Consider the following 27,133-nt stretch of genomic DNA (forward strand, 5'->3'; position numbering starts at 1 on the left):
ACGCGCAGGAGGGAGCGAGCCTCCGGTGGTGTGGTTCCCAGCCAGCGGGGTGGGCGAGTGCAAGAGGTGAGGCCATGTCCCGCTTTGTGCTCTGCCATCGACGGTCCTGGTGCGTGCCCCGTGGACTCTGCTCTGCCTCCTCTGAAAGCCGCTCCATGCCAGATGCATGGCTCCCATGCATCCCATCCTTCCCGAGGGAACAGTTTAGCTGGCAGGCCACAGGCGCGCCCAAGTCTTTTAATGCAGCCTGCTCCTTGGCCACACAAAGGGCCCAAAGGTGCTTAGGCTCAGTAGGAAGCTTCATCTCAGCTCAGTAGGAAGCTGTGAACTGCCGGGGCAATATCCTGCCTCCTTGTTACACTGAGGTCTGCAAAAGTGTGTGTGAGGAGGTTGTTGCTGTTCTGATTGGGCAAAAATCCCTTCCCTGCTCGTGAACTTGAATAGCTATTTATCTCGCCTTGAGCAGAAGGCAGATGCAAATGTAGATCAGGTACTTTCAGCACTTTAAGACCTCTCTGATGTTGGGAAAAATAAATCTGATTAGGGTTACAGCTGTTTCATTTCCTGACAGATGCACAGTGTGTTATGTGCTGGCTTGCTGCAGATGTACACGCATACATCAGTCTCATTTTGTATCAGTGGCATAACCACATAGCAGCCAGCTATGTACTGAACTACTTGTCCTGGACACCCTGCCAAAACATGCTTTATGCAAAAATTTTCTGTGAACCAGGTTGTAGTGTATGTATATACTTGTGTGTGTTTTTTTGCTTGGTAGGGCTTTTGTTGCTGAGTTTTTAGTATACTGCCCTATTCCAGCAACTGTAAACAAGTGTGGTTAGTTATGAAGCACCTATAGAAAAATAACTGCATTTGTTCAAATGGTACTAGCAAAAGTACCCATACAAGGGTGCCGTAAGTACCCAAATAAGCCCAGCGCTGAATGAGGAATTCTTTTCTTTCTTGCAACCACAGCTAAAAAGTTGTTTATAACTAAATGCTGAGATGGTGTAATTTTCTTTTCTAGGAACTTGGAATAAGAATTCCTAGACCACTGGGACACGGACCAAGCAGATTCATCCCAGAGAAGGAGGTGCGGTGGTGTTTTCAAGTACATGGTGAACTTTATGCTTTTAAGGAACAGCCTTTTAGTACTAACCCACATTTGGTTTCAGGACAGCTGCTGAACTGCAAAACACTTTCAGTAGTGATCACATTCAGTCCTGGTGAGACTTTGGCCACAGTTCTAATGTACAAAAGCCATGAGATCCCGGCAGGACTTTGGAACAGTTGACACCTCTTGTACTACCTATCTAGCATAAGAGGAACCCAATACTGTTTTCTGTAAGTGTCTGTTTGCAAACTCCCACTCCTTGTGAACATCCGGATGTAATTTCCTACTGGTCCACAAGGCACCTACCCCTCTGGTCTGGAGTTTGTTACTTTTTCTTGAGCTGTCACTACCATTCTGAATAATCTGACAAGCTTCAAAGAGCTGTGGCTGAGCATTTCTGATGCTTCTGTTTCAGTGGGCTGGCAAGAGAATTTGGAGTAGACAAAAGGTTTGTAATATGCCTATGATTTTCTAGGAATTCTAGAGCCTTAAGCTTCAGTTTCCTTTTATTTCTCTCTTTTGTCATCTTAGCTAGCTTTTTACTTCTTTTCCCTTTTTTTTCCCCTCAGTAAAAATGATTATTCAATTTACCCATTGCTGTTATAAATAAGTAAGTTAGATCAATTTGGTGCATTCAAGAAAGTGAAGATGAAACAAAAGTGAAAAGTCAGTGTTGCACATGAGAAAGTGTAATGGCAAAAATCTCCTTTTGCTGATGCAACCATTTGTGATCTCCAAAATGAGAAGTGTTAAAGAGCATCTTATGTGTCTTGCCTTATGTACACTGATTTAATGCCATTAATAGATTTATTATACAATTTCTTGCTGGTGTGTGTTTAGCAGAACTTCACTGGGGTCTCTGGGTGCTGTGGTAATATATTTACTGTATTTAATTTATTGGTACATCTTAGACAATATTGCTAATTGCTCTTTCTGTTAAATCAGACCATTCAAGTGGGAAACGAAGACGCCATGATGCACACGCTGTTTGCAGATTCTTTTGCTACGTTGGGCCGATTGGACAATGTTACCTTGGTGATGGTTTTCCACCCACAGTATCTTGAAAGCTTTCTAAAAACTCAGCACTATCTACTGCAAATGGATGGTCCGCTCCCTCTTCATTACCGACACTACATCGGGATAATGGTATGCTGGAACAGAAAACAGCAAGCAGAGACAGCCACTTTGGCAACTGTCTCTGATCTTCTTTTACAGCCGTTATTACTGTGTTTTGTAGTTTCTAGTTGGAAAGAGGCATTTCATCATAAGTTAAGGGGAAAAGCAGAGTAGGTTTGTTTGTGTCTGTTTTACAAATTGTTTCATAAGACCAGTACTTTATGTTCATAGTTTCAGTAGGAATGTGAGGAAGAGAGAAAAACCTCTGTTATAAAAATAAAACAACTGTTTACTCTTGTTTTCTTTAGTATCTCAGAATTTGTTTTTCAAGACAACTTACTTGTGTGTGTTCTAACTCAGCAGTTCCACCATCCACTTCTGAATCTCCAAATTCAAAACAAGTTTTCTGTCAGAAGTGGTTGGTTTTATAATTTCCAATCTGCTAGTGCAACGGTCTTTGCCTTTTCAAGTTGTATTAAAGATTGTCTTCATTCAGTGGGGAAGGTATTACTGTTTGGATAAATAATACTTAATCTGTTCTCTGCTGAAAAGCTGCCCTTTCCGTGTTTCTCTGGCTCTGCATTCTACAATCTGCCTTTGTTTTAGCTGGTAAAGATTCAGCTAGAGGCAATCTTGCTTCTACCATACTGGAGAGGACGTACAATAAATCTATGCCTGTACCTCTCCTCCCTGGACATATGCGTATGGCACCTGTAGCCAGCATTGTTATAATTTATATGAATGAAGAATATTTCTCTGGCTAGAACAATAATCAAAACAGGCTACTGCATTGGCCACCTTTTTTATTTTTATTTTTTTATTTCATTCTTTGAACACCACAAGTGTTATTCTTGAATACTTTGAGGAAATGATGACTTGTGGCATTTATCATAAAGCACTCACTTACTGTAATTGTTTTCTATATCATAGTTGTTTTCCTTTCTAGGCTGCAGCAAGACATCAGTGCTCTTACCTTGTTAACCTCCATGTGAATGACTTCCTTCATGTCGGTGGAGACCCCAAATGGTTGAATGGCCTGGAAAATGCACCTCAAAAACTGCAAAATTTAGGAGAACTGAACAAAATGTTGGCTCACCGACCCTGGCTCATCACCAAAGAGCACATTGAGGTAAATCTTTTGTTAAGTAACATGCGCTGTACCCTTATTTTTCAGTAAATGCAATCACAGATTTGTAGGGTTAAGAGGCAGGCAGGGAAAGATGCTCTGTGTTAGTGACTTTTATTTCAATGTTATATTGCTGTGATATGGCAGGATACATCACTTGTGCTGAAGCCCTGCAATACCCTCGTAAAACTAGCATGATCATTACTTGTCTCAGATCACTAACAAACTTAATTGACAATGCACTGGTATTTCAGAGTTGTCATGTCAGAATTGTGTTGGCGTGATGACAGTGTGTGCAGATGTGCAATTCCTTAAAGTCATATGCTTTCAGCAAGCAGAAGCCTGGCGCGTTTCTGAGATGGTGCCAGAGGTTAGACTGAACACAAGCCAGCATACTTCTGTCTCAGTTGTTGCTGGTTCAAATTCATAGTTTTCAGATCTCTTCACCTAATCTCTGTGCAGGCATTTCTGAGTCCCTGGTGTTTGCACCTAAGATAACTTTATAAAAGCAGATTTCACAGATAAGAGGCTAAAAGCATGTCATTTGTCAAACACCCCCCTCCCCATGCCTGACTCTGCACTGCAGTTTGAGGGTGTGACTGATGCCAAAGGAGACACATGCCCAGGCTGTTTAGGGAGCCGGCTGGCAGAGCAACCCAGGGGAAGCAGTGGCTGCACAACCAGCCCGGATCGCTGGAACTGGCACAAATTCTCCAAGCGGTTATTTCTGCTGCTCTCTCCTCTGACGGTCACCCAGACGAGCTAGCTTTGGATGTGCTGTGATGGCAGCTCTCGTGGCACAGCAAGCTTGACCCGGGCCTGGCTGTGGTTACTGGAGCAACTCTTCCTCCTCTGCTCTTCTTTAACCTTAACAATGAGGAAGTGGGTGCTGGGACTTGCTCAGTGCTGTCTGCCAGGTGGACAGGCAGCGGTGGGCCTTGCTGGGAGGCAAGATGCAGGGTTGTGGGGGAGGGCGCATGCTCTGCCAAAAGGCCCCGAACCTCCCACACTTTCCTACCTGAAGGGGAAGCCGGGTTTTGAAACTTCTCAACAAAAGTAGAGCATTCCACCCACAGGGACAAGATGGAGGGACCCTGCCCTCATATCAGGAGGATAGGACAGGATCTGCAAGGAGTTGTCCAGGATTTTCTGAGACTCTAAGGACCAATTGAAGAAACAAGCGATTGTTGTGGTTGCATCTTCATCAGAGGTGTGAAATTTCAATGCAAGTCAGCCCGGCTTTAATAGAAACCTGAAGGTGCAAAGTAAAAACCACAGCTGATCCAATAACTTGTTTAGGGGCTGGAGGGGGAGAGAGAAGTCATCTGCTATGCAGCTTAACCATGTGAATCTGTGGGTAGTAGGTAACTTGGTAACAGGACCCTGAGCATGCTAAGGGCAGCAGAGAATTAGGAAGCAATTGTGAATCTTGGAAAAATAACTTTATCTGGCAAAGCAATGTGTAGATAAATTATTTTAACTTTACTGCAGTAGGTAGTAGAATCATTTGAACCACTTTTTAAAATCAATACTTTTGTCTTGCATTATTTTTAAAGCAACTTTTGAAGACTGAAGAGAACAGCTGGTCCCTGGCAGAGCTGATTCATGCAGTAGTTCTCCTCACACACTACCACTCCCTTGCTTCCTTCACGTTTGGCTGTGGAATCAGTCCAGAGATCGACTGTGAAGGTGGTCACACTTTCAGGCCCCCTTCTGTCAGTAACTATTGTATATGTGATATTACAAATGGCTACCATGGGGTGGATGAGAATCACGCCAGCCCAGCTGGAAGTATTCCAGTAAGTATATGTTTGAACAAACTGTCTCCTTCAATACTAACAGTTTCTGGGTAAACTTAATACACAGCGGATGCCCATGTCTATATCTCTTTCTGCTCAGTGAGAGTGGGACAGTTGATCAGGCTGATCAAGATGAGGACTAACCAGCTGGAAAAATACATTTAGGTGAAGCTGAAATGTCACTGGCGAGCAGGAGGAAGCTACCAAAGGAAGTGACAGAGACATAATCTCTCTATTGTATGTTTTCTGTCTCTTGCCATTCAAATGGGCAAACTGAGAGTACTGCTGGCCTTGGCTAGTTCATGATACATGTCCTGAGCAGCTGTGGTCAGGAATGCCTTTTTTCATCTGTGCAGTGGAGATCCGACTCTTTGATTCCCATCTTTGGCTCTGTTGCCTCAAGGTGTTTGTGATGCACCACACAACAGATCATTCACAATTTTCTGGCTGGGGGTCTAAAGCAGCACTTCCTGCCTGCAGCACTTCTGCTCAGTGATCTGTACCTGCTTCCAGTTGAAGATCGTGATGTGAGCTGAGCATTGGTTTAAGGGCAGTGACAACAGGATACTTTCAGTGTGCGTTCCTTGCCTGTGAGACTTTTCTGCAGTAGTGTGAGTGGCGTTTGCATTTTGTCTGATGAGCTTGCTGGTTCTCTGAAGGAGCAGACTGATTGAGAAAGGTAGAGGGGAAAGGGGCAGAATAGTATAAGTTGAATATAAGTTTATTTTGCTTTGTGCTGATGGATTTTTACATGACCAGATATTGAATTAATAGTGTGTTGTGACAGTGTTAAAACAGCTCTTGTGAAATAAGATTAGCTTGCACTAGCTGTCCTTTGAGGCTTCATAAAACCTGCATTTACACTCACTCTTCCTTTTTCCTTTGATATGTTTGTGAGCAGAGAAGGAGAAAAATACAGTTGGGTAGTAAATTGTGGTTACTTCCTCTATCAGAATTTCTCTTACAGCTCCTTGTTTTTCAGTTGTTTAACATTTAGATTAAGCAAGAGAAATAATTTTCATTTTAGTGTGAGAAATACTTGTTCCAAAAAGCTGTGACTCTTCAAATATACTAAAAATATCAGGGATCTAATTGAGAAAAGATGATGACTAAATGTGAACTATTGGGTCAGTACAGATTTCTTTCAAGAGCTGTTTCCTAGAAAAAACAGTATTTAAAGATGCAAACAAAGGGGACAGCTTGAGTTTAAAATTTTCTGACTTGAAGTCTTCTACTATAAATGTCAGTTCTTGTTACACAGGAGACTGACATATTTGTCTCTCCTTTTCAAGACTACAGAGTCTGTCTGTGAAGTTGAAGCTCTTATGGAGAAAATGAAGCAGCTACAGGAGTGTAGAGATGAAGAAGAAGCCAGCCAAGAAGAGATGGCTACACGTTTTGAAAGAGAGAAGAGAGAAAGCATGTTTGTGTGCTCTTCAGGTAGAGATGCACAGATGTAGTATATCTGTTTGTTTAGACTTTTCCAAGTTACTTGAAGAAATATTTATTACCAAACAAGGAGGGGGGGAAAGGGTTATTAGATGTTTCAAAACCAGTACCATTACTTTAAAAGGATCAAGATAGAGTGCTTTGTTTTCCTCCAGAAATACTTTAAAATAGTGCCAAGGTTAGTGGCATCTTTCAAACATACCATAATACTCACTGACCAATATATATTTGCTAGAAACCTATCTCCAACAGAAATATGAATCATAAATCTCACAGGACAGTGTTTAAAAAAAAAAAAGTCTTTAAGACACCTAGCTATTTAGGGTTATGATAACGTTACTTTTCAGATGACTCTGAAATGATAGTTGATCTGTTACAAGCTTAGCTTTCTTGTGGTTTTTTTTCCACAGAGTTTCTCTCTAAAATAAACATGGCATACAAGACTTACAGGTCTGGTTTTCCCTGAACTCTCTGTTCCAAAACACGTTTTCCCTTGACATTTTTACAGGCCCCCTGAGTTAGGAGCCAAGTGTCCTTTAGATTTGGGGTGCAGGGAGAAGACTGGTACACAAAAGAAGGGAGGAAAAGATGTTTCCCTATAAGAAAGAATCTGAATGTTTTTCAAAGTGTTGCCTCTAAAAAGTCAAAGTTGCAGTTACACTAAGCTGTACTGAAGAATTTTAATACAGGTAGTCTAGTGAAACTATGTGTTTATTTTAAAAGCACAGAGACTCTCATTTCTCTGTAGTGGTTCCACTAGTACTCTTCCAGTTTGGGTTCTGACTGAAATTTGTGCAATTCTGCTTGAAATTAACAGAAGATGAGGAATCGGCACCAGCAAGAGATGTGTCTCGCCACTTTGAGGATACCAGCTATGGTTACAAAGACTTCTCCAGGCATGGAATGCATGTGCCCACCTTTCGCGTCCAGGTAACACGGGGGGGGGCTAGTGCAGGAAGTGTTACCGCGCAATCTGCTGCTTGTGCCAGGTGCCAAAACTAGAAATTGCTGTGCTGTAACTTATTGCCCCATGTCTGAGAAGACTTAAAAATAAGCAGACAAACAAAACCCCCTCACTGGATTATTTCCCCTGAGATAAATTACATTAAAGAACTAGCCAGGCCTTCAAAAGTTGATTTCTGATATTCTCCATTCTGCATTTTTATTTATTCTAAGGATTATTCCTGGGAAGACCATGGCTATTCCTTGGTTAATCGTCTCTACCCAGATGTGGGACAACTACTTGATGAAAAGTTTCATATTGCTTATAATCTGACTTACAACACAATGGCCATGCACAAAGATGTGGATACCTCAATGCTAAGACGAGCTATTTGGAACTATATTCATTGTATGTTTGGAATAAGGTCAGTCTTGCCACTTTTGTTCTGTACGCATCAGATTTGTTAGTGTTGGCTTTTTTTTTTTTCCTCCAGATTGAAGCAAAGCCATTTGTTATGCACATGTATGTGCATCTTTTACTGATCTGTTGCTATATGATGGGGAAGAGTCAGCGGTGGTACAAATTATACAGTAATTTACCTGCCCATAGGAACTTAAGAACAATGCAAGTGTAAAAACTGGTTCTTGAAAAATGAAAGTCTCTTTCTTTCAATTCTGAACAGATATGATGATTATGACTATGGTGAAATTAATCAGTTGTTGGACCGCAGCTTTAAAGTTTATATCAAGACTGTGGTTTGCACTCCCGAAAAGACCACAAAAAGAATGTATGACAGCTTCTGGAGGCAGTTCGAACACTCTGAGAAGGTACAGCTTGCATGTGTTCTGGGAGGCACAGTAGGTACAGCTGTTTGCTGCATGAGCAGCCACAACTACCCAGATAGCATTTAAGCTGCAGGTGGATTCTGCTTGTATTCAGTAAAATTGTTAGTGGGTTTAGCAGTTCTCAGATTGAAATTATTTTTCTTTTCATACTGAATGTTTGCTAGCTAAGACTGAAGTATAGGGGGAGGCTAGATGCATAAATAGCTTGGTTTTGGAACACTCCCAGCTTCACCTTGACTACAGTGTTCTTCTCCACTGTCAGTTAGCATTGCCTGGGACCCAGAGAGGCGAGGGAAATGATGCGAGATTCATCCCTTGCCCTCAGACCCAGAGCAGCATGCTTTCTGGCCAAGGTCTTAGCAGTCTTATGGTCAGTGTAAATATCATCTGAAGCTCTATTTCTCATTAAACCCCTTGTGAAAATAGTTTAGAGATACCCAATTATAATAGTGGCACTGTAGCTGTGATGATTTAAGGGTGGAAGTAAAATACTTCATATAGAAAGTAATCTTTTGTTTGTTTGACTGACTGATAGAGATAAGCTTTCAAGCACACAAACCTTTCTTTAAGGTCTGAAACTTTGCACCTCCATAATATCCAATAGAAATAACAGTTTTATGGCATGTTGTAACTTTCCTTGTGCTTCACCTCATCTAACCACTGCATGTTGTTCAGGTGATAATTACCTGTGTGTGTCTCTCTCTGTCCCACAGGGGCAAACGACCTTATCACCTCTTCCTTTGCTAACAACCCCCTCTGCTCCACAGGTATCAACCACCCTTTTGCCTTTGATGACTTGGTTAAATTAATTAAGCTCAGTTCAAACAATTATTTGCAAGCTGCACATACTCTGCTGCTGAAGAAGGGCTTGTGTGCTTGAAAGCTTGTCCCTTTTGTTCAGCTAAACCAGTTGGTCAACTAAAGGCTATTGCCTCTTCCCATAAACCTGGCTCTGCTTAAATGTAGCCTGTGACCCACTGCTGCACTGTGCTGCAGTACTGCAGTGTTTGTTAAATCTTTCCTTTTTCAGAAAGCTATACAGATAGATAGAACGAATTATTGGGGTAGCTGTAACGTGCTAAGTGCTCCCCTGCTGCTAATGCAAAAACTAGTATGAAAAACCACAGCCCTGCACACTTCCTTTTGCTAAAGTAACTTTATTCTGAGCACATTTTTGAAGCGCAACATTGTTTTCTTTCCCAAAGGTCCATGTTAATTTGCTTCTGGTAGAAGCTCGGATGCAAGCCGAACTACTTTATGCTCTGAGAGCTATTACTCGCTATATGACCTGATGCCTCCGGCTGCCCATTGACGTTGGAATGTTCCGCAGCTGCAGGATGGCAGAGGAAGCTACGAAGCCTCAGGACCAACGGTAGCTATAAATTCAGACGCCCATTGTGCCATAACTCCTTTAGTTTCAGCTATTTCAGTGTTTGGAATATCACTGCTGCCACTAGGCAGTGAACGCTTGGCAGTTGAAAAGACAGAGTTGTGCAGAAGTGCTGCCTGATCATGGTATTTTGGCTTTAGACAGCACAGGACACTCTATGAACTTGTGGCAATATAGCAAATGATAGATATATAAATCTTGTATTAAGGCAAATACAACAGGAGTTGGAGTGTGAAAAGAAGTGGGACTTGATGAAATTTGCTTTTCCTACAAGAATAATTCTAGAAAATCTTGATGCTGCTATTTGTGCTGGTGGAGTGAACAGATGCAGGCCATTCAGTTAAGCTAAAAGTGAAAGTGAGCACTGCTATTGTCTGAGCCTTTATTGTGTGTGGTTTCAAAAAAGCCTTGTTATTTAGCTTTATTTTTTAATCAGAACTAAACCTCCTCTGTCCACACTGACAATTTGGGAGATAGCAGTCAATTTTCTTGAGTAGTATAGCCTTAAAATGCTATAGGACATTTGTTCAGTGTTGTTTGGTGAGCTCCAAAGTGCAATGGTCTTCCTATGGAGAGAAGAGGATTTTAGTCCTCAGAGCTTTTTAGATGTCTAACTACATGAAGTGTCAAGTAGCTCCTTCTCCTTTTTTTCAAGGGTGAACTGATACCTGTCCAGGAGCTAAGACGAAGTATGGGAATGTTGTTCTAGACTGCCAAACAGTCCTACTGTATTACATGCCCAATGCTGGTCTTACTGATTTTTGCAGTTGCTTAAATAACTAGGCTAAAAACATCTATTTTTAGTAAATCAAAACATGATTAAAATGCTGACGTTCAATATACAGTGGTTTTGGAGAACACATGAATACTTTTGTATGAGTGTGAATTGCTTTTTAAATTTGTCAGTATTACTGGTATTTTTTAAATAAAGGGTAACAACTTTTCCTCTTGGTGTGTTTGTGTTACTTAACTTTACACTTGTGTTCACACTGGTTTACAATGCTGCCATATTCATGTATCTGGTATATTAAAGACCTTTTTAAATATTTGAGCCAGTAACTGAGCAAGCATTCTTAAAATGACCAACTGCAAATTTTTCAGGAGTGTCTAAAACACTGGGAGAAAAAGTTAAAAAATGCACTTAGAGCTTCACTGAAACTACAGAAGGAACTCCTCTTGCATAAGCATAGCCCCCCGCTGTTTTCATCGTTCCCATAGTCCTCCACCCTATAGTCAGGCAGGCGCTGCTGTATCGGTTCTCTCTTTCCTCACAGATGGTGTGATGCAGTTGGAGATTACAATTGTATTTTTATATAATCACCTTTTTTTCTTTTCAATAACTAGCTTTAAATATTGTTTGGAAAATTAAACTGATTTTAAAACCCTCCAGTAGTGAACTTTTAGTTTGAGATTAGGCTGCTAATTTTCATGGGCTAGTGCCAAAAGGATATCTGGCATCAGAAGGGCTAGTCAGAGCTGCACAGTCAGACAGGAGTTTATGGCAAGAGGTACTGTGGGGAAAGAGCTTGTAACAAGTGACTGACAGCTCTGTTGGATGTGTTCCTACAGCTGGGTGTGCAATGGGGTTGTAGTATGCTCAAGTGTTGTAGAAACTCCTACCTGCCTACAGGAAGGGAGATGGGTACCTCTCCAGCCTTAGTTGTAAGGCAGGAAAGAAAGGGATTTGCCCAAGCCCAGATACAAAATTAAATTAAGACATCTGTTCCTGACCTAGTTCTCAAAGTGGTTTCTGTTACAAGTAAGATAGTGCTGTCCTGCAGGAATGGGTGACTGCTCTAAGTACAGTGTCGTGATGCAAACAGAACACTTGTACAAAAAGGAATGAAAGAAGGTGAAACTTAAAACCTGATATCCATGGCCTTAAACTGCTCATCTTAAAGATATGCAGTTGCTTTGTAGATCCATCCAGAGACAGGTGTTACCACAACGACGTGCAGCTTCTGGCCAGGGTAGCTGTGTTACATGAGGTACTTCGCCTGACTGCTGCCATGACAAATGAGGAGAGAGGCTGCACCGTCCATTCCTACTCCTCCTAAGGAGTCCATGCAAACAATACTTGAAAATTAAAGCTCAGTGTAATGGCAGAACATTCTGAGAACAGTTTTATGCTTACAGTCCAAGAAACCAAAATACCTAAAATGATCTAGGGGAGAGCAATTAATAAACTGTCACAAAATTGTGACTAACAGGAAGCATCTGCTATTTCCTCTTAACTAAAAATACAGGATTTTTAAAGTTCCAAAAAACAGAGCAAAACTTTCCTGTTTAAGGGCAAATCATAAAATTAACTATGCCTAAAGACATACAGAAAGCATATTCCTGATCTGTAAATGAAGTTTCTGCAGTTTTTTTTTTTTTTTTAATCAGAGGTAGACATGAAGCCTTTCAAGAAGGGTAAACAACTGTCTGTTTCCAGCCAGAAATCTCCAGCTGCACACAGGTGCATGCACATACTCTCCCTTTCCAGGCAGTATACCACTGCAGTGTGCGAGTGGCTTCTTGTATTCTCAAGCAGAGCAGTAACCACAGTGAGCATGCAATCCAGACTAAACATAAAGCTATTTACCTTGGAGAAAGGGCCTGTTCATAGCTATTTTACTGCTGGTGCATTAACACCCCATACACTCACTTTCAGATTCTTTTGGGTACATTTTATCCAAGGCCTCTCCTATCTATCTCCAATGGAGAGACTAAAGCATGGATCAACCCTTTTCCAAAAGGATTCCTTTTCCAACCAGAATCCCAGTTGTGCACAACTGGAGAAGACAAAGAAAGAACTAAGATTGCTATATCAGCCCTGTTACCTTAGGAAGATACCATTTTTTCTCATTGATTTCCCTCTAATAATTTTTAAACTCACTGTCCAGTTTCAATTAAACTTGACAAAGGAACATTAACAGAACTTACATGATTAGGTGGCTTAAAAAAAAAAAAAAAAAAGCAGATGAGTAGCAAAACACCCCAACTTGGCCTCAGAGTTAGTCTCTTATGTGGTCAGCAGTCAATTGGGTGCATACACTGGTCAGTCATATAAACATGGTAAAGAGGAAGGAGTTGAGCTGAATATTTTTAAGAATTACTAAGGATGTAAGACCAGATCATGGGAATCCACACTTTGAAAGTGACTTATAAGCAGTGACCTACATTACACAAGGGAAATGCTACGAGTCTCTCAGGACTTACCTGAAGAAGTCCTTTAAGGAGCTCTGCTAACCTTGCTGCACAAACATATGGCATCTCTCTAAATGGAAGGCAGAAAAATCAGGCTATCTTATGATAGTAATTTATTAAAGTAAGCAGATAGATAGATATTTTTCTGCTCTTACTAAAAAGCAGCTACTGCTTGAACACGCACACTGAATTCTCAGTGTTTCTAGTACAGGATTTCAAGTGGTATCTGCCGATTTTGCTAGGAAACTCCCAGCCTCAACAAGGGTAATTTGATACCACAGTTAAATGAGGAAGCTCGTCCAAGATCTGCATTTACCTGCTCTTCCTACTTATCCCAGTGTAATTCTATTCATAATTTCTATGAAGTACTCCCATGCTCTCCAGCCAACTGATCTTTCTTAGGAGGCCTACAGGTACCAAGGTTTTTCTCCTGCATTTAAGGTAGCTTGCCATAAAAAACAGCGATCTTCTGTTTGAAAATAAAATGAATGATCTGTCAGAGGCTATGCCATTCCCTAGTGTTTAGAGCCCATTAAAAATAAGGCATAAGTGATAAGACAACACAGTTGGGAGACACCTGAAAATGTCTTGGGTTTTTCCATCAAGAATGTTGAGGCATTTGTGATCCCTAGTAAAAGAGAACGAGCAAGGCTGTTAAGTGCAGTGGCAACTAAAGTTGGTGGAGGACAGTCTTAAAAACAAGAAAACCCTAAGCCATCAGAAATGCCATGAAAGTGGTCACCCCCGCAGAGAGGAGAAGCTGCATGGCATGCAGGGCATGAGGACCGAGGGGCAACACTGCCCCCATCCCTGGCTTGGTATGAGCTGCCCTGGCTGCTGCTGGCTGTGAGCCCAGGAAGCTCACAGGTGGCTCCTGCAGAGCCTCAGACAGCAGCTGCAAAGTGCAGCAGCCCACGCGCAGCCGCGATGCCCCCTGATCTCAACAGTCACTGGCACGTCAAGGGTTGGTGACTTTCCCCAAAGGAAGAGGTGGGTGGGGGACCCTGGCAGGAGGCCACTCATCACACAGAAGGAGGCAGTGCTGCACTTCACTCCCAGCAACAGCATGGAAACACCTTGTCTGCACCAACACAAGTGGAGGCAACTACATGGCTGGCTACTGCATGGGCCCAGGTCTGACCCTTTTTAAAAAAAAGGCACAGGATTTTGATCCATCTACCCACTGAGTAGCAATGAACATTCATAACCGTCAGTGCTTGACTTTCGATCATCTTTGCAGCAAAGTTTCACTTCAAAACTTTGTAGGCATGTACACACACACACCCCTTCCAAAAAAACAAACAAAAAAGTAAGAGTGACAGAGGCTAAAAAAAATGGTCCTTGAACAGGAATGGGCTCCTGAAATCACAAGAGAGCTTCTGAATTGAGATTTGTGGCACAGACAGTCAAATGGTGGAAGATGCCGTAAGAGTACATCAGTATTTCAGGGCTCATAATTGTCACCCACAAGTTTTGCTCAGAGAAAAGCATGGATTGGCGCAGCTCCACAGGAGCCAGGGAGCTGCTGCTGGCTGTGCTGTCAGGTGCACTGAGGCTTCTGCCACCCTCTCTGCTTTACCTGAAGGAGCTTTTTCTGGAGCTGTCACAGGCCAAACACCCAGGCTGCCCCAACTTTTCTCCTCGCTGTGGAATATCCAAATTTTGCCTCTGTTAGAGGATGCTTTTCACAGCGCTCCAGGCCTTTGTTTGGAGTTTGACTGGTACTGACCAAAATAACTAACATTTCCCTTGAACAGATTTTAAATGCCTACATTACTGCCACCTCATGGACTTGAGCAAGAAGTCAGTATCAGGCTGCCTTCTGACATCGCCAGCATTTGTCAATTCTGATTAGACCTACTGACAGCACTTGGCCACAAGGCCTTTTCCACTGCATTCCCACCCTGCATTACACAGCATGGTGTTCACCTGCCTTTTGCCTTGATGCAAATGCCAAGAACAAATGCCTCTAGCACTCTTCTCACAGGGGAATACTTACCCATCATCCTGTCCTTAATATCCCTTAAAAGCAAATCCATTCTCTTTTCCAAGAAGCAAATGTGGCACTGAAGCCATTTATCTTCTCCCTAAACTTCAGCTAAAATTAAAATAGCAAAAGAAAGAATAATAATTGAGATCTTTTTGAGATCAGCAGAGCCAAGCCACACTCAACAGCTGAGCAGTCTCCTCTGCAGACTGCAGTGACAGCGGCTGCTATGCGCACTCCGGAAGTCACTCACTGCAGGGCTCTCCTCTGCTTCCCAGCCTCCTCACTGCATCTCCTCACCTGGATGCACAGGTCATGGCCCTGTCAAACGTGCCATGGAGCCACGAAAGGAGCTCGGAGTTGCTGCCTCAGAAAAATAAATTCCTTCAGCCTCTCTGCAGCAATTGCCAGGCTGGAGAATTGCCCTCCTGGCACACACAGTACAGCGTGAGGCTGCTGACCCCAGGGGTAAGAGCTGGAGTCCAGCAGTCACTGCACAGCAGTTTATTCTTAGCAGTCTGAGGTAGGAGAAGAGACAAATGGGTCAGGTGTGTAAAGCTTTCAGGAGCCAATTGGGCTAGTACTGCCTGAGGCCAGTCATGCACCTGCTGAACAAATCCATGAGCTATGAACAGGGACTTCTACACACTGCAAGGATAAAAACTGATCAATAAAAGCAGCCAGAAGAAGTCAGAAGGAACGTAAAAGACATATGGGTCTCCCCTTGGACGGGGACAGAAGCCCAGGGGAGACAGCTGGCCGAGAAAACCTAAAAAGTACTGACACGTGTGCAGCTCCTGGGCAACGAAGGAACAACTGAAAGAAAAACACAGTCTGATGTCAGGGTAATGGCATTTTGCCTTAAGACACGGAGCCCCAACACAGAAAGACACCTCTTTCCAGCACAGCTAGACCTATATCCCAAGAGCACCGATGGGGAAGCTGGGATACGCTAACCACACAGTATCAGTAAAGAAAAGCTTCTCCTTGAAGGGAAGGGGAGCAACTTTCCTCCTGACCACTGAAAGCATCTGTGAAAGAATGAAGACTACAGTAAAATACACCAGAATGCCCCACTAGTATTACGGTTATTCTGTTGCAGAATTTTATAAGGGATAAAATATAAAAGACAAAACTGTGCGTCAAAGTCTGTAGGTAGATGTGGCTTGTATCATATAACATTCTTTTACAGTACGTAGCTCTTTGGTACCACAGAGATCCAGGTACCCAATGGTATTTTACCATTTAAAATTAGAAGCTTTGTTTCATTTTGCCAGCAAAGAAACTGTGTAATTATTAGACAAATCACATTGAACAGCTGCTTGATAAGCTCAAACATATTGTAAAAAGTAATTACACACACAGAAATTTCATACAAGCTTCCCAAAAAATCGTATCCAGTATACAAATGTCAAGTTCTACTCCTTTAAAATTAACTTTTCCTGTGCTCTCCAACATGCTTACCAATGACAATGTACAGGTGCATTATAAATATGTAACTGTACAATCTACATCACAAAAAATTATTTTGTAGCTGTTTTCAATATATTATTATATATTATTTGCATCTATCATTATGTTATTACCTACAAATATTTCAGCTATTTTAAATACTCCTTAGCCAACCTCTGATTAAAATGGAGTAACAGTCATAGTTGGGAGGAGTGATGGCTTTGAATTCTATCAAGAAGCTTTCCTGCCACAGGTTTGAATTCTGTTTCCCAATATATTCTGTGGTAGTCTCTTAAATCTCTGTTGAGGCTGTAATCCAATGATAGCTCCTCATCTGTAATCAAGGAAAATATCATTACCAGTTTTGAATAAAAATAAACACAACTACTTATTTTATGACCACAGCACATGCAATTTATCAGTTGTGTATGTTCTTGGCTTGAAAGCAACTCTGTTTAAATTAAACTAAGCATCACTCTCTGAGGGATTTAGCTTTAATTGAAAATAAAGGATGCCAGAGTCAGAAAAACAGTAAAAAAGGTGTTGCGGGTTCTACTGCTCTCACACCTCAAAGGTAATAGCAAAGCTATGTGTCTAAGGTCAAGCATTTGTTGTGACTGTCAGCCTGGAAACTACTTGAGTTTGAATATTAGCCACAGAAATTTTGCTAGTGCAAGTAATCCAATTCATCTAATACAGCTATGTTTTTTCCTGTCACAAATCACTTTCCTAATATGGTTTGCGTAGTCTGTTTCAAACTATATCTGCTATCATACCTAAAGCACATGGACCATGTCAGTTAATATAATACTGATGCCCTCCCTTCCTCACATACTTCATAAATAAAAATAATAGGACAGTCTTAATAGAAAGAGAAGAAAAGTTAGGAATGAAAGGAAGTCTTGCTTTACACATGTTCTTCCTCCTTCATTTTTCCTGGGGTTGGATGTGGCAAATTAACAAACCCTTACAGAAGAAACAAAACAGTCTGCAACTGGAAACATGCTCCTGAATCAGGAATCTACATTACAAATACAACTGATAAAGGTGAACAAATGTTTTAAAGACAGGAGTTTAGTACAGCTCAAGAGAAAGGATATTTGACAGCCTTCAGGCCATAAACTGACCTAAAATGAAAGTACAATCCTCCACCCGATGAGCAGCGTGACATCTTTATGCTAGATTATGGAAGAGCACCAGATTCACAATTTGTTAAACACATAATTCTGTAACAGCTTACTGCACATCCACAGCAAGTAAGAGAGGAAATTGGAGCTAAAGAGACTTCAGTTACCTACACTTGGAGTCAAAAGTTATTTAGAAAAAAAGATATTCAAACAGCAACTATTAACATTTAAAAGAATGAAAATGTCCTTATGTAGAGTACATGGCCTGAGTTGTAACAGCTATAAAGGAAGAGATTACATTACTCCTACATGGCAATGGGCTCCACTGCACAGGAAGTTCCCAGCAACTGCAAACAGCACTTGACTTCCACGCTACTACAGAGTGTTTCTAAATAAGTAAAATTAAAGAGATTCTGAGGAGAATTGATTGTGAGGTAGAGACAAGGCAGAACGCAACATTAGTCTAAAATGGGACTCTGCATAAGGAGAAGGTATCATTTGCAACAGAGACTTTCTGTAATAAAAAAAGAGAAAAAGCATTCTTTCAAGAAGGAAAACATGTCACATCTCTGCAGGAAGAAACCTTGTAATCAGAGATAAAATCCAGCCTAAAACATCAGATCCATATTCAATGGAACCATGGAATAATTTAGGCTGGAAAGGACTTCTGGAGGACACCTGGGCCAACCCATGCCCAAAGCAGAGTCAACTTAGATCAAGTTGCTCTGGTCCATGTCCAGTTGAGTTTTGAGCATCTCCAAAGATGAAGAATCCATAGCCTCTCTGGGCAACCTGTTCCAGTGCTTAATCACCCACATGGCAAAACATTTTTTTCCTAATATTTAATTGGATTTGTTGCAACTTGCAACTCATGCCCATTGGCTCCTGCCACATCAATGGCACCATAGCCCAACATATGCAAAATTAATCTCAGCAGCGAAGAAATGAGTAATAGACCCTGAAGAGGAAGATAAGGGATTACAGGTTTTGTTTTCAGGCAGAATTGCTTTGCCTACTCCTGAAATGGCTTTCATATCCAAATTCATTATTTTCTAACACACAGGAAAAAACATTTCTCCTTTTTATTAGACAGCTGTGTGCCACAGATGTTGACAGGAGTGCCCATAAGCCAAAAATATGGAATCACTGAGGCTGGTGATACCCACCCACAAGAACAAGGGGCAGAACCAGTTCAAAAGTTTAAATGTTAAATTTCCCAAAGCAGAATGTGAGCAACACTGGGGATCAGTGAGGATCAGTGTCCCACGTGCAAGCTGTGCTTCTTCAGATAATTACTCAGGACTCTCTTCAAAACTAGCAAAATTAGGCACTGGCCAAACAGCATATGAACCAGCTGCAAGCCCAGTAGCAAGTCAAGAACACTGGGTCTGCATGTTATGGGGAAACCTGAAAACTAGAGTTCAGGCTTTAGTCTGCCTGGGCTACCCAATTAAGAGTGAAGGGGCAAGAGAGCAGAAGAAAAGTCTGGAAAAAGAGAAGGAAGGAGATAGAAATGTGCCCTGTGCACCAAATAGCACTGAACGCCCATGCAGAAAGATGTTTTCAAGACTGAAGCTGATCTCTGCTTTTGCTCCTGAGGGAACGGGTCAAAGCAAAGCTGCTGCGCCGGGCAAGGAAACATCGGCCTCAAGGAGCTCTGAGCCAATAAAGTGACATGAGACTCAAGAGCAGCTAAAATCCCTGTCCCTGAGAGAAGGCTAATGAGAGTGTGGTGGAAAAGCAGAGTCTGCTGCTGCATCTCAGGCTGCTGGAATCAGGCAGGGGAAGAGAAAAAGGAACAACACCTTTTATCCAGGCTTCCTTGGTCCCCACATCTCCTTTTTGGGCTGTTTCCTCTCCCCATCAGATTCCTCATTATATCCTCTGCCATCTTGCTCCAGGTAGGAGAAAGAAAAAAAAAGGGGGGAGAGGGGAGCCCTAAGGAGAGAAGGTGACCTGAGGTGTCTGCTGTCCCACGCTCCATTTTTTCAGCTTCCTACACACTCAAAGAGTGTGCTGGTGCTGAAGTACAGTCCACCAACTGTCAGAAGTTGCCTCCTGCCTCCTGAATGATAGAATCAGAGCAATGACATTTCAAGGCTGTTACTGGATACAATGGCAGGAGGAGGATGCAGGACAATATTAACCAGCTGCTATTACTAAAAATTTGTTGGCTCTTAACACACAGAGGAAGCAGATCTGATGCGTAAGATGTGCTTTTTCTACAGTTACTCTTCTGAGTACAGTTTACAGGAAGACTATCTTTCTGATATAATTCTGACGTATTTTTAATTAAGTGTCATAATCAGGCTGTAACTGGAATGGCGATTGTACATGAACTTCCAATTCATGAGTGGTACAAATTAATGAAGTTCCAATTACTACCCCGCCTGGACTCTGCAGTCAAATTAATTGATGGAAGAGGCAGTGTTAAATGTAGAGGAAAAAATAAGTAACATTAAGAATTATCCGGAATGAAGATATACTTTGCTGCATGTCAGAAAATTCAAGCATGATTGTGACTGGAATGTTTGTAGTTCTGTTGCAGAATGTTAAACAATGCACTAATGATCTTAAAATGCTGAGAATTTTAAGACAAATAGATGGAATTAGTGCCCCTACTAAGATACACTAGCACCATCATAGCAAGGAATGTAATGCAAGGAATGATTTCTAACAATGAATTACAGTCATTTTGCCGTAACTAAAAAAAAAAAAAAAAAAGATTCACAAAGCCACCCACTTTTCTGACTGTCCAAACAAAGCACAAAAAAGACTGGGGGGGATCTCACTTTCTATCCGAGTCTGACTAACATGCAGTCTTCCCCACAACAAGCATAAATCTTTGATAAATTTTCAATTAAATCAAAATCAGTTAAGGTTTGCTTCAATTTCATTTCCATTTTAAAGTTTGGGGGTTTTTTTAAAGATATTTGCAAATGACCTACCCAAAGTAAAATCAGAGCCAAAGTAGTGCTCATAAACTAAAGGAGGAAGATTAAATATAGTGACTATGGAACTATTACATAGCAATTAAACTGTGTAAAATCCGAAGCAAACATAAACACGCAGATGAAAAGAGCCAACTGGCTAAGCAAAGCAGGGCCCTAACATTCACTTGTGGGCACCTTCCAGCTTGTATTTTCACCTTCCCTAGCTTCAAGGAGAAGATGAGAAATTGTAAGGATGTCCTTGCACACAGGGAGACCGTGGTGAGAAAAGAAGAGCAGCCATGGGACCCTTGTCACCTGCAGCCAGCTCCGCTGGTTGTAGCATGCAGCCCCAGCTGAGGGGAAATGCCATGCTCTCGGGCTGCCTGGCCTCTTCTGCATAGTAACCAGGTGCATCAGAGCAGAGCTGCTGCTTCTGTAAACCCCTGCAATTACTTTTGAGGCCAGCGGGACCCACATCCAGTGAAAAGTATGTTTTGCACTGAAAGTCTACAGGATAGTTGGCTCGAGAAGGCAAAAAGGCAGCTGGTGGAAAGCATCAATAGCATGCTAACGAGACAAACTAGAGTGGGGAGTGACAGCAGCCAGTTCCACCTTGGCAATCTGTAAAATGTGAGGGAACGTGCTGAATGGCAAGAGACCTAATGGCAATAGTCTATGCTGGTCAACCTCTAAGCTGCACTTCCATCCAAACAATACTGCTTTGATTTTGTCCTTCAGTTTCTCTTACTAATGAAGAGACCAAGATTGTAAATCTCACCCAAGAGTGATGTGAGCAGCACTAGAAGTGTGTCGGTATCTTCTCCAAAGCATGAGGCTGTACTTGTGATGTTTTCACTGTAGTTCCACAGGGTTTTGCATATCAGACAAGCCAGCTGCCAGTCTGCCGGCCCAAAGTCTTGTAAACAGTCAACTAACCTGTCAATACCAAACAAAAACAGTGTTTTGCTCAATGCCTAGAAATGTGTGCAGACTCTATGAATGGTTGCAGACAAATTCTAAGTTCATAAACTTAAAATACTTCTCTCTTCCTCAGTACCCTCTCCCCTTTATTTAGTCTAGTTCCCTAAGGATATGAACATCCCTTTTGTCTATATACGCATATATGCCTGCCTGCATCTGTCCATCTCCAATAACTTTTGAACCCAAGTGACCAATTTCAATCATCGTTTTATTTAACCATCTCAAAAATACTAAAAAGTATAAAGTAAAAAAGTAAAAGTTTAGTATCTCAAAGATAATAAATTCCAACAAATTTCATGACAATCTGTGACTGGCCCTAATCTGTAGTACCACTAGAACAGAAACTGCAGTGTGAACTAAACATTATCAGGCACTAAGAGTCCATCCAGGAATGAGATGATATGAATTCAGAAAAAGCTTCAGTCAGAACTTCCAGCTTATTACACATCAGAGAATCTAACCAGAAGACACACATCCAAAAGAAAGCAGTTTTTACTGCTATTTCCACAACTCAGGATTACATGTTACATTTCATGAAGTCTGACCCATTTTGCAGATCTCATCCCTTCTTTTGTTGTAATCCTTAAACCTCCATTCCCAATGGATTCCTCTCAAAACTGCCAGTTTTATCAAGGACCATTAAGTTCTTAACCTTTCTCCCAATGTGTCACTTCCTTGCAGACATCAAATGCAGTCTACATCATAAGCAGGACTCTGAAATTAAGCTGCCTGCATCAGTTTACATAAAGCGTTCACGTTACCAAACAGCAGTATTTACGAGTCCTGGGGCAGCAGAAGTAAACATTATTCTTCACCTGCTGTCCCTAGTGATCTCTCCAATAGTAATCCTTTCATTGCTGTTCTCTTCCTCACCCCATGAGCCCACTTTCTCTCCCTTCCCTACTTCACTGGGAGATTTATAATCTGATGATTAATAAAGGGAACACAGGACACCTATTACATTCAGGTATGGTCAAAAATATCAGTAATTGATTGGCAAACAAAAAGAGGCCAATTGCCTCTTCTCTCCTCTCTGAAGGCACTGTTGAAGACTGGGAAGCATCTGATCAAAAGCAAAAAGAGCTTGCTCTAATTTTTAGAAGTTTAATTCTCTGATGAGACTAATTCCATGTTTTATCAGGGCCACTACATATCTGTACAATAACCTCATTTCTAAATATCCACAGAGCTGGTTTTGCACAGTCAGGATGACCTCCTTAACAGTCACTTTCATATTCTCTAGATTTATTCCATATTGTTGCTATTTTTTCCTTCCTTCTTCAAAAATTTTCAGAAAGTGTATAGAAAATCCTATGTTATAGAAATTTCTAACATTATATTTTAATTAGCCTGTAATTTATTTTTATTCTTGTTTTTCAGCTTTCAAATTTTGCAACATAACCAGAACATGGGAAGGAAAGACAAGCAGACTATGCCCTGTTTACACTGCATAAAAGAAATAATTGTATGGTGTATGAACCCGAAAGCATTTCAAAGTTAGGTATATTGTTTCATAAATGTTGGTTGTATCAACAGCTTTACAAGCATCAGAACAAGATCCTTCATGTTGCTCCAATTAAAATGGATCCGCTATTATCTGAACATCAAAGCCACAAGTGTTGCATCCACAGTGGTTTTTCAAGATCTAATACCACTTACAATATAAGTAAGCTTTACACCTCAACTCTCAGATAGGAGACCCAGAAGTTATTCTGTGCTGAACACGGCCACATCACATAGCTCTCCCTGCAGTGCTGTTGGGTAGCTACAACTTAGTAGTTATAAAAATTGCAAGAGATCATATAGGGTAAAATAGTTCCTGAAGTAATCTTCACACTTGCAACAGGCACATTAATGGTGTCTATTAACTTCAGATTTAGCTCTCAAGGATCCAGTTATGTTGAGCACAGCACAAGCAGCTACTGCAAAAAGTCATGCCATAATTACTGTGTTGTATGGTACTCTCCTCTGCTGTATGTATCATGAAGATCTTTGGGAGCTTATTCCATGGTTGTTGGTGATGCAGTAGCTCAACCACTCTCTAATGTTTTCCCCAAAACACAATGGAAGAATATGAAAGGCTCTTGAAGACTTAGATCCTGAATATTTATTCAGTATATATCCCTTTTACAAGTTATTGGCCCCAAAGGAACAGAATCTGGCTGAAACCCCTAGTCCACAATTCTGGAACTTGTCTTTTTTGTAAACATACTCAGGGACTTACTTCCCAATTCCTCCTCCTTCCTTCAGCAGAGCTCGTTTATTCTTATCTACAGTGAGATTGAGCAGAACTCCACAGGCGGAAAAGCAGACATCTTGATTCTTGGCATCAAGTAAAGCAATCATGAACTTGTAAACTGGATTGTAAAGAAGGAAACAAAATTACTGAGAAGATGGACTTACGATACAACTGGCATTACAACATACTAACTAAACATGCATACACAGAAAGCAGTCAAATGTGCTTCACTGAAGCAGGATATACTACCCAGTAGCCTGTTACTATGAAGTTGCCAAAACAGGCACAGGAGACAGTACCAGCCATTACACCATGCTGAACACCAGTTTCAGCAACTCAACAACTACAAAATTCTAACTAGTCATAAAAACGCACCAAGGTAATATGAAGATCCAGTTAGAAGAGGTAATTTGACTAAACCGAATTAAAGCTTATTTCTCCAAAGCATGACTCTCCCTTCAAGAGTGCAGTCAGCAGAAACCGCTTGGATTTAGCGCCTGGCATTCACTGAGTTGCCTTAGACTGCGCAAGTCCAGCAGTGACTGCTGCAGCCCAGGACTCCTGCAAGAAACAGGCAAGAAGCAGATGCTGGACTTGCCACATGTTGCAGCACTTGCTGGACTCTGAAGTCAACAGGAAGTGAAAGACAGCCCCAGTAAGGAAGTCAGTCTTGCCTAGTGGAGAGGCACCCTCTTGGCTCTTCCTGAGCTCAGTGGTCCGACACCATGGTCTCTCCAAGTTGGAAAATTCTTCCCTCCAACAGAGACAGCTCATTAGCAACCTGTTACCAAGTATCAGTTCTTCCACTGCTGAGAGAGGCCTTTCTCCTCCAAAAGCAGCAATATGTCCACCCTTAAAAGAATGGGGTCTATATTCTGGCAGATCATCTCACTTCAAGCACCGACAGATAAAAGCAAAAAATTTAGAGTGAATTGTTGTTTAATTAAACTTTTATAACACACCACCTCTGGATAGCAAGGAGCTGCCATGTTACCCAAAGCTCTTCAGACACCAAAAGGAAAAGCACTTGAAAAGGCTTGTATACTACTATACCCAGAGGCAAATAGGAGGTCCCTTTGCTGAGGTAGTCAAACATCTTAAATGCATGTTACAAAGTGCTATAAGCTATCAAACATGGGAATCAAAAACTTGTAATTATGAACCTATATGAGAACTAAGGCGGATTTTCGTTTTATATCAAAACGCTACTAACCTGTAGGACTTGAGGATTAGACAGAGTGACTGGAAATTTCAAAACTTCTTTTTTTTTTTGGAAAAACAGTTTTTTTGTAGTATTTGCTCTCAAAGACACATGCTAGTGACATTTTTCCTACTCCAATTATTTCCATTTTAATGAAATTGAAATAAAATTGTGTTTATAATGACTACTATTTGATTCTAAGATTTGCATCATTTACAAAACATGAGATAAGATTGTTTTTACCCTTCAACTGAGATAGCTTATTAGCAATCTTTCATTTTTAGAACTATGGACATTTAAAAACAACATTCCTACAAATGCAGAAGTAACTCACTCTTTTTCTGTATGATGAAGTCACATATCTCATGATACTGGGAAAGATTGCCAAAGACTCTTACAGCCTCCACAACTCCATCCATACTGTTGCTCATTAACAGCTTTAAAAGCACTATTGGTTTGTAGAGAAATGAAATAAAAACAATTACTTGTATATCTCAAACACGTGCTTGGCTTTTTAATCAATAAATATCAGAATGCAAGCAGCAACAGATAAATGTAATAAATGTGAACAGTATCTCTCTGGCTGCAATGAAGGGGGTGAGCAGATGGTAGAACAACAGCTAAATTGGGTGGGGCTTTGAAGATGAGACAAAGAGCTCCAATGAGAAGGCTAAATGAGAAGGAACGGATGAGTTATGAAGATAGCCTAAGCACAGTTGTAATAATGGACAACACTTTTGCTATACAGTTTTGAGTGGGCTCATGTGAAAATCCAGGAAGATGAAGAAGAAAAAAGAAAGTTGTAGTATATGAGAGAAATGACCAGACCCTGAACAGAGGGTTTTATAGTAGGACATCTCCTTAAACTCAAACTATTTGCTGACATTAGCCATATTTTCTCCCAGTGCTACTGTAACAAGCAAATACATTTTCTCTGAACAGCTACATAATATTGTCCCTGGTCTGAAGCATTTACTTGCTTGCTGCTTTGTTGTTCAGCAGTTTCACATATGAGCAGCATGTAACTTCACCAGAAACAAAGAGACTTCAGCATTCCCTAGGAAAGGCAACCATCATGTAGGTTTTTGGTGCATGGCAAGGGAGTGACACAGAAGCTATGTTTACCAGTCTTCTGTGATGAAGAAGGGAACCACTGAAATCAATCCATCAAGTAAATGACTCAAACAGTTAACCCATAACCCTTCCACCACAGAGGAGAGAGAAATGGTAGTGGGAGGCAAGAGAGAGAGAGAAAAAGAGGTTGGCTTCATTCCCATCACTTCCTTCTTTGAATGCTGCGATACCAAACATGCCTTGAATTTGTCTTAGAAAGATATCTGAAATCATTATTTTTTGTCTTTGAGATCCACCCACTTGCAAGTATTCTCAAAATGTCTCCTGGAGGAAGAAACCTGCTGGTTTTCTGGCAAAAGATTTTCTCTGTCCTCCTTAGTTCAGACAGAGGAAGTGTGATGGGACTGACACCACAGGCTAACAATAAAAACAGGAGAGGGAGAGCAGAAGGGAGAGGGAGAGGAGTAAGGCATTTGTCTATGATAAAGTAAGTTTTTCATTCTCCAGCTGGCATTAAGAGACAGCTGGCTTATGGGGAATAAAATGACTCACAACACAACAGCAGAACTGTTAGCTAGAGATGAAGTGACATCCAGCAGCCAGGGCACTAGGTTGAGAGACAGAATATTTTTTTCTACTCCTCATTCTGCCTGCTGTGAAAACTTCAGCCTCTGTCTCGCCTAGTTAGAGAGCAAGGTATTCAAGGCATAGACTCTTTATCTTCTGTATAACATTAACACAATAGAACCAGAATTCAGATGCAGTTTCCACACCTCACTAAAATATGACCACTGTCTGTATTGACAGGGGAGGGACTCACACCGTTCCTACACTGGCAATGGATTTATTAGCCAGAAACAAATAAACTGCAGACATAAATCAGAGTTTGCAGCTCTAGAAGGTAGTAAGAAGAAAAAAAAAAATACTACTTATCACACACGAAATAGCTCTGATTAGAAGTAAAAAGCCATGTGATTACTTTGGTTCAAGCATACGGACTTTGAACAAGTCTAGCAAAAGCTGCTACGCAGAAAACAACATGGTAAATCACTTGGGGAGGAAAAGAAGGGTTTTGTTCAACAATCCAAATATTTCCACACAAGTCACAGAATTATGGTCCAAAAGAATTAGAAATTGCTACAGGAAGAATTTATAAAACTTATAT

At 41.2% G+C, this 27,133-nt stretch overlaps 2 protein-coding genes across 18 annotated transcripts in view; one reads left to right on the forward strand and one right to left on the reverse strand.

Annotated features, from left to right (window-relative positions):
* SESN1 (sestrin 1) overlaps positions 1 to 23,668 on the forward strand; it is a 103,252-nt gene extending 79,584 nt beyond the window's left edge. For 3 of the 6 annotated variants that reach the window (XM_067293889.1, XM_067293890.1, XM_067293891.1), the window contains exons 2-10: positions 1,028 to 1,093; positions 2,060 to 2,260; positions 3,177 to 3,359; positions 4,913 to 5,155; positions 6,448 to 6,595; positions 7,422 to 7,534; positions 7,781 to 7,971; positions 8,230 to 8,374; positions 9,598 to 10,727. In XM_067293889.1, the coding sequence (XP_067149990.1) occupies positions 1,028 to 1,093; positions 2,060 to 2,260; positions 3,177 to 3,359; positions 4,913 to 5,155; positions 6,448 to 6,595; positions 7,422 to 7,534; positions 7,781 to 7,971; positions 8,230 to 8,374; positions 9,598 to 9,684 (1,377 nt within the window). In that variant the 3' untranslated portion in view covers positions 9,685 to 10,727. Of the gene's footprint in view, positions 1 to 1,027; positions 1,094 to 1,529; positions 1,563 to 2,059; positions 2,261 to 3,176; positions 3,360 to 4,912; positions 5,156 to 6,447; positions 6,596 to 7,421; positions 7,535 to 7,780; positions 7,972 to 8,229; positions 8,375 to 9,597; positions 10,728 to 22,834 lie in introns of those variants that run through there. The other 3 variants (XR_010883781.1, XR_010883780.1, XM_067293892.1) reach the window with 3 other exon arrangements.
* ARMC2 (armadillo repeat containing 2) overlaps positions 16,039 to 27,133 on the reverse strand; it is a 75,739-nt gene continuing 64,644 nt past the window's right edge. For 11 of the 12 annotated variants that reach the window (XM_067293883.1, XM_067293882.1, XM_067293878.1 and 8 more), the window contains 4 exons: positions 25,229 to 25,342; positions 23,679 to 23,811; positions 21,252 to 21,409; positions 16,039 to 16,747 (listed from right to left, as the gene is read on the reverse strand). In XM_067293883.1, the coding sequence (XP_067149984.1) occupies positions 16,611 to 16,747; positions 21,252 to 21,409; positions 23,679 to 23,811; positions 25,229 to 25,342 (542 nt within the window). In that variant the 3' untranslated portion in view covers positions 16,039 to 16,610. The remainder of the gene's footprint in view (positions 16,748 to 21,251; positions 21,410 to 23,678; positions 23,812 to 25,228; positions 25,343 to 27,133) is intronic. The other variant, XM_067293887.1, reaches the window with a different exon arrangement.

This window comes from Apteryx mantelli, chromosome 3 (genome assembly GCF_036417845.1).
Source record: "Apteryx mantelli isolate bAptMan1 chromosome 3, bAptMan1.hap1, whole genome shotgun sequence".
Taxonomy (NCBI): Eukaryota; Metazoa; Chordata; class Aves; order Apterygiformes; family Apterygidae; genus Apteryx; species Apteryx mantelli.